Source organism: Hibiscus syriacus, unplaced genomic scaffold (genome assembly GCF_006381635.1).
Source record: "Hibiscus syriacus cultivar Baekdansim isolate YM2019G1 unplaced genomic scaffold, ASM638163v2 tig00008665_pilon, whole genome shotgun sequence".
NCBI lineage: Eukaryota > Viridiplantae > Streptophyta > Magnoliopsida > Malvales > Malvaceae > Hibiscus > Hibiscus syriacus.
In genome coordinates this window covers 59,458-71,118 of record NW_024062170.1, presented here as the reverse complement: position 1 = coordinate 71,118, position 11,661 = coordinate 59,458, and the positions used below count along the sequence as shown (strand labels likewise).

Genomic DNA, 11,661 nt, shown 5'->3' with positions numbered 1-11,661 from the left:
ATTAAGTTAATAATTTTTAAGGAAAGATATTTCATATACCAATTAACTTTGTCTATTGACTCGTTTATACCACTGAACTTTCAATTTTGTCAATCATAGCATTGAACTTGAGTTTTACATTCAATTATCTCACTCTACCGTTAAGTCACTAATGGGACGATGAAATGACCAATGGTTGTTGATGTGACACCAAAATGATGTCTCTTTAGATGTAGTGTATCGATTTTATTACCGATCATCTTTCACAACAAGATCGATACCAAAATGTTCGCATTTGACTTCTCATTTCTTCTCATATGATTAGTTTTCCATAAAATTCACTCAAAATTGAAGAAATTAAACACAAAAAAACAACCATTTTTTTAGATGTTTGGAGACTTTATTAGATTTATGAAATTTTGTGTCTGTTCAAAAATCTAAATGGTGAAAAGCATTATTTTGAAAAGACAAACAACATACCTCAAAACTTGCTTCATCGTACAATCATTGAAAGAGATCGAAGTATTAATACATTGAAAATTTTAAATGGATTTTTGTTGATTTTGTGTGTGTTTCATGAAAACCAATCCTAGGAGAAGAAATATGAGTGAAATACAAATGTTTTGATACTGATATTGCCGCGACATATGACCAATGAATGGCGGTGCTTGGCTACCGGCAACGGTCAGGAAGTTTGGTCGTAAAAAAATTGTTTAAAAGTTAGTGGTAAAATCGATACACCCCAAAAGTTTAGTGTCTAAAACGATTTTGTTTTAGGCATCATAAAAAATGCACCAAAACGACATCGTTTTGGTGTGTCATGTCACGTTAGCAACCGTTAGTCATGTCATCGTCCCGTTAGTGACTAACGGAGTGGCTTAATTGAATGTAAAACTAAAGTTCAATGTTATAATTGACAAAATTTAAAGTTTAGTGGTATAAATGCTAGCAAAGTTAAGTGGTATCTGAATTAGTTTACCCTAACTTTTATAAGAGTCAAAATTATGGATTTTCCATTAAACCAAAGGTCAAAAGGTCTAAATTGAATTATTGTCATTTACGAGGGATTAGAATTGCTATTCTACCATTAAACCTGCCCCTCCTGGATTCGCCACTACAACTAGCTAGCTTGGCAACAGATAAGCAGGGCTTTTCATGTGGTTTAAGATGTAAAAGAAACATCATTTAATTAATTAATTATCGTTATTATTATTCAACTCGTAGAAAATCCAAATCATGAAACTCGTGGGTTAGACTTTAGTCATAATCATCACGGATGATGGGCATTTAATATTAATGGAACTGCATAAACATTTAGTTCTCGATGTGCCATGCTCTTAATTTGGACATTTTGTTGTCTTTTTCACCAAGACATACGTGTGTTTTGTCGATGTTCCATGTGCCATCACCACCAATGACAGTACAATTATTGATTCCAAACGGTTTATGGACAGTACTATTCTTGATTCCAATTTTTTTTATTGAGATATACACCAAGTTCACCGATTAATTATTAATAAAAGAATATAGATTATGACAATTATATGCGATTTACCCCTTCTAAATTAGATGGAGAGTCTCAATAAATAGTTTTAGAGAGTGCATACTGAAAATGATCGTCATTCCCAAGTAGAGAGAGAGCCCCCTTCTTATTTGTATGAGAGAGTTATATGATGATCATTAATGATGGTGTCAAACATAGGGGATGGTAATTATTCGTAGATTGGTCGTAAAAATAGATTTCAATAAATTTGACTATAACAGATTATGTGGGTCTGTTAAGAGTCACATCAAAAGAGTTATTTAATTTTCAGGAGGCAAGGTCTTTCAAAAGCTTCAAGGAACTCTAGAAGATATTTTCCAGAGATTTCGAAAACTCTAAAAGTCTTAACGCTCGATAAACAAAAGAATGTTATTTAAAGTATTTGGTCTATTGATCAACTATTCCAAATCGGGTTTTGTAAAGACTCATTATGGGGACGATCCTTTAACTCAGTTTGTTACATTCGCAGACGTTGAAATTTGAACTCCTAATCTTACTTAAAGAATTTAGTGTCTCATCCCACTAGATAAATTAATTATTAGTTTTTAGTTATTTCACTTTGATAATCTTTGTTGAGAATGTTTACTTTATACGTTGTTCTAATAGTTTATATAAGTGTTTAACGAAAAAAATTAGAGAGAATAAATGAAAGCATGTTTACAAGTAACTTGCAATGTAAAGAGTCCGATTTAAAACGGTTGGTATTTTAATGGAAAGAAAACTGATTAGAATTTGAATAAATAAAATGAACAACCCATTAACAATAGGCTCCTTAATTTAAGCAATAATCCATTAATAACTTTTTCTTAAGCTTAAATAACACTTAAGTAACAAATAACTAAAAATAGAAGAAGTCCTAAACACATCAACTAACACTTATCCTTGTGGAATTGCAAACATCAAGTGATGTTCTTAAAAAATCGATGTGCATACTTGAAGCAATTTGAGAAATTGCTCTTCTGTCTTGCAATGAACTAGTATAACATCACATTCTTTTTGCACTTCTCTCAAAAAGAAAATTTTAATGTTGAAATGCTTTGTCTTCCCATGAAACATTGGCTTGTGGGAATTTCTACATGCATTGTCTTTGCGAAAATGGACGTATCTCGAGTTTTTGACATCAAATTGATACGATTCAAGAATCGTTGGAATGCTAAGAGACAACTGGTCGTGTCTCCAAAAGACATGTCGACTAAATAACATATGGATCTCATTCAAAAAGTCATCTCTAGTCTTTTATTCTTCTGGTCTTCTTTTTTAGGGCTTGGATGTGTGGATCAAGTCCGTCTTCCCTTGATGTGAGACTTGTGGTGCATGTATCATCCTCCCTTTCTTTAAAAGGATTCGTCCTCGAATCTGAAACATGAAAGAAAAAAAGTTATAACCTTTTAAGAATTCACTCACATTATACTTACCGAATATATATGTTTTGAATCTTTAAGACTTTGTTCTTCTAATATGTTCGAGTGAAAAACATTATTCCAACGAAGTATGCACTCTTATCATAATAGATTCTAGAACATGTATCATTTCCCTCTCCTCAAAAGGATTTGTCATCGAATTCGAAAATTCAAAAGAAAGAGAATCAGATGTGTTGAAAGAAAAACTTGTGAAACACTTACCCGGATCAATGTGATGATGTACCTTTATGTGCTTTAGTAGAAGTTTCTTCTTTATTGAGACTGATTTCTTGTTGTCTTGAAATCCTCTTTTACATGCAAATCTTGTAATCCGGTGTTTAGGTTAAAATTCAACATGGTGTCGACCTCTATTGGCTTTGTTTGTGATTGCTTCATATATTTTATCAATGGTTTTACTCAGCTTTACACTTATGTGGTGAAAAATTAAGAGTGTTTAAAAATCACATCAAACGGTTTTCTAAAATAGTATACTAGATCTCATGAGTGTTGTTCATGAACTAAGAATTCTCGTGAGGAATTTTGTGAAATGCACAACATATTCAGTTGAAGAGGAAATCCATCTACAAGGTATAACTCATTAAAAAGTATTTTTATATGAATGTGTATATAAAACTAAGATCTGTGTCATTAGGATATAAATCTTTAATGTTTTCAATCAAACCCTAGAGATCTAAACTCATGTAACTATAACAATTCTCGTGAAGCTTGTGGTGCATGTATCAAGTAGAGGTATTTAATTGTCTAATCGAATTTGGACGACTAAAAATTCAACCCGATCCAATTCATGACTATCTTTGCTCTCGGTGCTATGTCCGAATTACAAGTGAAAATGGTGGAGCAATAAGAATGTTAAAAACAAATCTTGAAAGGTAAAAACAACTCTTTCTGCTGCTTCAGTCGTTATACTGACGGATGGTGTTTGGTTCAATGGACATTTCTGTTTTCTATTGTAACCAAAACAGTGCGTTTTTCAGTTTTTGGTACAGACCATTTTGTTGCCTTAAGTCTTGTTGTTTTCGACAGCAAACCATTCTGATTTACCGACACTCGTATTTTCATTTATTTTGCTGCTTCTAAATATATAGTTCTAATTGTATTTTTATTGTTTTAATTTTACTTGTTTATATATTTAAATATTTTTTATTATTATTATGTAGTCATAAATATATATATAATAAATAATAATTTATATTTTTTAATAAATTATTTTAACATTTATTTGTCAATATCGAAGAAAAGGGCAGTCTTAATACAACTGGATGTCCTATTCTGGTATTTTAAAATTAAATATTATAAAAAATTATTATTTAACTTTATTCAAATTAATATTTATTAATATCAAAGAAAAGAGATGTCTTAAGGCACCTAGAAGTCCTTTTCCGATATTTTTAAATATTTTTTTATATAATTTTGAAATAATAGGATTATAAATTAAATATATTTTGAATTTTTAAATTTTTAATAATAGAGACAATTTATAATTAAAAAGTACCAATTTTGGGCGTTGTAGGGGTGCTAATCCTTCCCTAAACGTAACCGACCACGAATCCCTTTTTATTATTAAAAAGAAAGAATTTTTGGTTATAAACGCAGATCAGTTCATCTTTTAACTGATGTTTTCTTAAAAACTCTGTTAAAAGATAATTTTTAGGTATTCGACCTACCTGACCCAAAAGGCCGATGGCGACTCTCAAATTATTTTCAAAACCATTTATTCACATCAATTTTCCTGTCAAGTAAAAATTCGTGCCCGGACGAAAACCGGTTACGACACATTCAAACATCAATTATAGGTCTATCTTCTGCAATCACCATCGCTCCACTAACTAGAACTATGAGTCGATCAAATAGACCTAATGTTGAGGACTAAATTTGTTGTTGTTCTTTTTATAATTAGGACTAAATAGAGATAATGTGTAAACATTGAGGGCTAAACGTGTTATTATATTCATATAAAAATGGAGAAAAAAACATCAACTTATACAGGCAATGTGGATGTCAAAAGGGAAAAAATCACAGTTACATGCCATGTCAGATATGAACTCGTCACTTTACCCGTGGCTTTGTGGCAATGTTGATTCTTATTATTCATTTTTCATGCAACCAGAAGAACAGGAAAAGGAGTTATCTAGCTCTGCAATTTCCAAACATATTACTAAGACTTCGGACTGGAGCTTCGACAATTAAATCTAGAGAAACCAGGCGAATTAACCGAATCGAAGTTCTTAACTAAAGGGATCAGTGACTGTACGACGTCAACCATCAAAGGTCGATAATCGGCTTCCGGTTGCACACACATCGCGGCAATAGCAGCCACCTGTGGAACAAATAAGTGAACATGTATCACAAGCTGAGCACCAAGGTGAAGCTGTTCAATTAAATGATATAATATATAGTATACATCACCTGAACTAAATCCTTCTTGGCATACTGTCCTTGTATAGCTGGATCAACCATTTCTTCCACTTTGTCTCTGTTTGTTAGTCTTGGAAGTGCCTGTCAAATTATCAGAAGTTAGATGGCTCAAGGGACAAGAAATTTGGCTTATGAGCTTTTCGAAACTTACCCATGAAACTAGGACATGTTCTCCGGGAGGCCGCTTGATGTCGACCGGTACTCGACCGGTTAAAAGCTGTAAAAGCACGACGCCGTAGCTGTAGACATCTGATTTCGTGGTGAGTTTGCCTGTTGATGAATATCTGCAAAGTCATAGAAAAGAACAAATTTCATAAGATTTTGAATTTTGTTCCTAGGTAGGGCATTTAATGCAAAATCATTCTCCAAATGGTCCAGGGGGAATGGGATTTTTCTCTTCTCCCGAGCAACTTTATTAAATAAGAAAATGACATCCGACTAACGAGGACCTTTGGTTGCATATTCATTGGTATGGCAGTCATAGATATACGTGTGCATGAGACATGAATTGAGGCACTCACTCTGGAGCTATGTATCCTGTGAACCGCGGCACGCCTGTTGGAATCTGACTGTTGATCTTATCCGACCCCATTTTGGCCAATCCGAAATCGGACACCTTGGCTCGGAGATGTTGGTCTAGTAACACATTGGTGCATTTAAAGTCACGGTGGATAACAGTAGGAGTAGCATGCTCATGGAGGAACTCAAGTGCTCTGGCACAATCAAGGGCTATCCTTAGCCGGCTTCCCCAATCCAACGGCCGGTATTTGTTGCGGGGATGATGAAGATGTTGTTGCAGGGTACCATTGGGCATGAATTCAAAAATTAGAAGCCGATGGTGCTGGTCAGCACAGTATCCTAATAGCTCCACTAAATAAGGAGAGTTCAACCGGCTTAGCAGATCCACTTCCATCCTGAAAGCACGCTCCCCTTGTTTTCGGTCACGGTGAAGCCTCTTAACGGCTGCCACAGTACCATCAACAAGGACCCCTTTATACACCACGCTTGACCCTCCGTTCCCAATCACATTTGCTTCGCTGAAATTATCGGTGGCTGATTCGAGCTCCTTGTAAGTGAAAACTTGCACCCCTCTAAATCGACTTATAGCAGGTTTACGCGTACTTCCTCCATATAAACAATTTGCCTTCAAATCTGCTCGATTTCACATCTATTAATGGTCTGCGCTTCAAATTATGCATAATTTCATATCACATGAGTTTCGAAAAAAGAGGTACTTAGTACTCACCTGGACTAGAGTTGAAGTTTATGGCAGTACGAGCAACGAACCTGAAACTTGGATTGTGGATGACACCATTACTTTCTTTGCAGCTGCCGCTTTTTCGTACCGATTTTAGCCTACGGAGCATTACGATAATCAGAAAGCCGGCAAGAATCACGAGAAGCGAGACGATTGATACGACGATTACAATGATCGAGTTCAAGGGAAGGATGTTGGCGGTGCTATGTTGATGATCATGGCCAATCCCTGGTGGCATTGAAGTAGCGCTACTAGTGTTGTCATCCATGAAAAGCAAAGAAGCAATATATTTGTGAACAAAAAGGAGGGAATAAAAAGAATAGAATGAAAGAGAGAGATAAGAGAGCATTAATGGTGGGAATTGGGTAAGGTTTTTAATGGAGAAAGGGAGGTGTTGGGAAGGGAGGTTTGCCCTCCTAGGAGGTCAGACTAACTGATTTGTATGGCCAAAAACCACTTCTCTCTCTCATCTCATTCTTCCTTGTGATAAAGGTCATAGAACAAGTGTGTTTATGTACTTCATTCGTCCATTCTCTTGTAATTTACTAAGGAATTGTCATTGTCGATTGTATCAGACTAGGATCTGAATGTCTTTGGCCACCATTTCACATCGGTTTACTCATTGGATCCCAATCATTTGCTAATAATCGACCCTTAAACAACTTTGCATCCTCAATTATTCTTTTGTAACCCTAACTGGATGAGAAAAAAAGGGTTTGGTCGGTAGTGAACCATTTACTTATTCTGATTTGGACAGAGAGTCATGATCGATGAAAGAACTACCATTAATATGTGTTTTGGTAGAAAAGAGGGTTGGTCATGGAGGACAAAGACGAAGAGAGGCGTCGTCGTAAAGGGTGTCAACACCCTCCTCATTTGAATCGAGGGGTTATTAATAGTGGGTTTTAGTGCTCATGTTAATTGTAGATTGATAAACTAAATAGATTTGATAGTCAAATCTTGAATTTTGTTCTGATAGAACCCATGAATCTATTGCAAGTCATATCTAGAATTTTTATTTATACACTATAGCTAGTTCGAAGGAACCAAGTTCTCTAGAGACTCCGATGGTCAGAGTGGCCGATCTAAGACTTCCGACTGACGGAGAGCTGATAGTTTTATGAGGTCATGGTCCGAAGGTATAACAAATATCATATATACCACTGCCAGCTAGAGGAAAAAATCATAGATATGAAAATGAAAGTATCTCAATTTCTCATGCTTGGTTTTCAAGATGAGTTGGCACCCAAGGCAGAGAGGCCATGCTGGATTTTGTCACCACCAACCAAATTGTAGTTTGAACATATTTGCATGAAAATTAACCAAAATGGTCCAATCAGATGAGTCGGTGCTCAACTGACTTATCTGAAATGGAAAGCATTGGCTCTCTTGAAGCACACATGAACATAGGATTAAACATGGGCACACAGGGACAGAGCTCCCTTAGGGCTCAAGGGGCCTCGGCCCCTATTAAAATTTTTATATTCGATATAATTTTAGTTTAATAGTATTTTGATTTATGTAAAAATAAATATTTAAATTTAAAAAATATAAAAAATTATTAAATATTTAATCAAGTAGGGGTCAAACTAAAGAATGATAAGTCTGTGTTCTCAAATTTTTAGTCTAATTACAATTTAAGTCATTGTAAGTTTAAATATTAGACAAATTAGAAGTTGTCTTTTGGGTTTTTTATTTTAATTTAGGGTGAATACAATGTAAATTTGTACAAAGACTTTCAACTATTTGACAATGAACGCTCATACCCCTACATACATGCTTGAAATCGGGGCCTCAAGGATAACAACAATCTCTTAATCACTAAGGTCGCTTGTTTCATGCTGAATTTCGAGTTAAAATACCTAATAAACCTTTATATTTTTCTTAAATGGTATAGTATTTCGATCTCTGTCGATATATAATTCCGGCTCCGACCCTACTAGCACACAAAAGCACCAAGCCAGAAACAAAAATGGCTGCATAGAATTCAGTGAAACCATGAAATGAAATATTACTGAAAACAATTACATGCAATTATATGAACTGAAAGTTGTTATTATCGAGTAACTATATGAAATATGTAGCAGCCGACTGCAAGAGTGTTTTTGCATGTGAAAATGTGACATTTTACCATTGCATGCCTTTGGATGCTCAATATCTAAAAGGCTCTCCCTTTCACATGTCTATGACACCAAACCCTGCAAATTCATGTGACATTAGCTGTTTTACATATATTTAGATATAATATTCTCATAGTAACGGAGACGGAGCTAGAAATTTTATAATACAATATCATTATTTTAAATTATGGTATCTAAATAAAATCATATAAATTAATGCATAGCATTAGAATTCGATAAATTAATGTAAAATATAGCTAAAGTAACATAAAGCTATTACAAAGCTATTAAAACATTAGTCAATTTTTCGGTTTTAATCGAATTTATCAAATGAAATGAATTAATTCGGTTAAAACGGTCCGCCACTAAGTTAGTTCAGTCAGAGAACAATTAATTTTTTTCAATATTTAATGGTCAATTCGATTTGAAATCAGTTAATAAATTGAATTGATCAAATTAGCCAAAAATATTAAATATTATATATATTATATACATATTTTAAGCTCAAATCTATTAAGAATTAAGATTCAATTATTTTTTTAATCACACTAGATCCATTAAATTATCATGATCTAATTAAATTTTGACCCAAATAAAAAAATATCTATGTTAAATTTAAATTAATCTAATTAAAAATATATTAAAAATTGATTAATTCGGTCATCGATTAAATTAATAGAACTTTATTCAATTTGATTAGTTAAGGTTAACTGTTAAAGAAAAAATCGATTAATTCGATTAATAAAATTTTGGTTCGATCGATGATTGAATTAAACGAATGAACACCCTTAATACATATGGTGTCAAAACTTTTTTTAAAAAGATATCATTTTCTTAAATTTATATTATATTTATATATAATTTATACATATAAAAAAGGAAAATTGAAACACTTTGGAGTGTCAATTGACACCTCTCAACAGTTAGTGGCTCCGCCGGTGCATAGTAAGATTACAGACTAAGATTACTAAAAATGCCAAGTTACATTATTTGATGAAAATATAAGATTGAAGAATAAGACTACAGAAAATGTTACATTATATTATTTGATTCATTCGATGAAGATATAAAATTACGTTATTCGATTGAGAGAATATAAGATTACCTAAAAGTATATTTTACGGAATAAAACATGTAATAGTATGTAATATTATGGACAAATAAAACTCAACTTGAAATAACTCAAAAAAAATTAACTTACTCAACTTGATCAAAGACTATGTGATATCTGTGATCTGCCAGGGAGAAGATATATTGAAAAAGAAATCTTCAGGTTTAGGCCCATTGAGTTTATTAAACGGAACATCAAAATGCCCACAACTGCAATAGTGAGCTATAACGTATAGCATTAGGTTTTACCAATCCTAGAATCATTTTCTTACACCAAGAAAACAATGGATTTTATTTGGCTGCTATGATGAACACAACATATATTTACCAAATCAAATCATGGATTTTATTTTGCTAGGAATGTAACAAAACCTAACCATGTTTCTTAAATCTTGTCATATGTGGAACCTGTTAGTGTCTCATCTCTTGCTCAGTGTCCATGTCCCTCTTTTAAGGCTTGAGGAACAGGAAAGGCAGACAGAATATTTGCTGTACAAGCAAGCAAAAAAGAAGAAGATGCTTGGGATTGATTTCTTATAGTTAATGGTGAAGAGGGGGACAAAAGTGAAATCCCGTCTTTGAAATGGCATGTTAAAGTGAAAAAGAAACTGAATTCATTACAGCATAAAATGTTGACCTCGATTCCCATGTCAGCTGCAGCATTTGAATAACCTGAGGATCCCTTATTTTTCTAGGTATTGTTTATTGTTTAAGCTGCAGTCTTGCTTGTTTTTAGACTGCTGGCTAGCACAATTCCACCTACAAACAGGCCAGTGGTCTAAAGAGAGAGAAAGACGAAGAAGAGTATCTTTCATGTCTACTTTTTACTGCAAAGTTGGTCGACTATACAGATATTGATTTATTCGTCCATCAAATATTAAAAATTATAAAATGATTCTCTAATTATAGAGTATTACATTATTAAGTTCTTCGATTATTATAAGTTATAAAATGGTCACTTGATTATTCTTATGTCAAAAATTTATTCTTTTTCGTTAAAAAATTTGACGATTACTGAACTGAATATTGACCTATTGATTGAAATATGATAAAAATATGATCAATGATTGTTTAATTTATTTAAGATTTTGGGATCTAATTTTATCATATCTTAGTCAGCATGTTAATGTTTAACTCATATGAACGTCGGTTTTTTATAGGAAAGGGATAAATTTGAAATTTATAAATAGTCGGGTGACCCTTTTGTAACTTTTAATAGCTGATAGATTAAAAAATCAGTATCCTATAATAGATCCTATAATAGATGGATCATTCTATATTTTTTTAATAGTCACATGACTCGACAAAGTATTGCCGTCAGGAGACCATTTGTATATTTTACTTTTTTTAATAGTACGGGGTGATTAAGATAATATATGTTCATATTTTTTCTTAACTATTTCCAATGCACACAAATTCTGTAAAAGTAGTTGCTTGAACTCATACCTCAAGGAAGAAAAAAACTCTCTTTAGCCATTGAAATCGTTAGATAAATTTATCTTTTATGTCTATTTTATTCGTATTCGAAACTCGTGTTTATTTTTAATGTCTAGATTCATAAACCATACTCCTAAAGAAAAGATTATATTACTGTGGTCCATAGATATAAACTAATATGATTTGTGCATTACCTACAGTGAAATTAGGTAACAGGAGGACATCAAGCTTCTGTTTTATCTGTAAAGATCAGTGCATCTACAGTCAATTGATAGTGGAACAATGGGATTAGTTGGGAATTAATTAATATCTTATCAAACACAAAAAACAAATAAGGTTCAAAATGCTACCTGTCTAGCCATGGTTCATGGTCATGGG

The 11,661-nt window shown here is 33.1% G+C and overlaps 1 protein-coding gene across 1 annotated transcript; it reads right to left on the bottom strand.

Annotated features, from left to right (window-relative positions):
- Window positions 1-4,994: 4,994 nt before the first annotated feature.
- LOC120202341 (probable serine/threonine-protein kinase PBL7) lies at window positions 4,995-6,470 on the bottom strand. The gene is made up of 4 exons (XM_039202779.1): window positions 5,880-6,470; window positions 5,510-5,642; window positions 5,350-5,439; window positions 4,995-5,260 (listed from the first exon to the last, which is right to left on the bottom strand). Exons 1-4 carry the CDS (start codon window positions 6,269-6,271, stop codon window positions 5,099-5,101), a joined length of 777 nt encoding a protein of 258 aa, XP_039058710.1. The 5' UTR covers window positions 6,272-6,470; the 3' UTR covers window positions 4,995-5,098.
- Window positions 6,471-11,661: the final 5,191 nt, after the last annotated feature.

What these genes read in the sequence shown, in the direction of transcription:
- LOC120202341 (XM_039202779.1), bottom strand. Translation starts at nt 6,271, where the DNA reads ATGGAAGTGGATCTGCTAAGCCGGTTGAACTCTCCTTATTTAGTGGAG. An exon ending in AACATGTCCTAGTTTCATGG is followed by an intron (nt 5,440 to 5,509) that starts GTAAGTTTCGAA and finishes ATAATTTGACAG; the next exon opens with GCACTTCCAAGACTAACAAA. An exon ending in CCAAGAAGGATTTAGTTCAG is followed by an intron (nt 5,261 to 5,349) that starts GTGATGTATACT and finishes TTTGTTCCACAG; the next exon opens with GTGGCTGCTATTGCCGCGAT.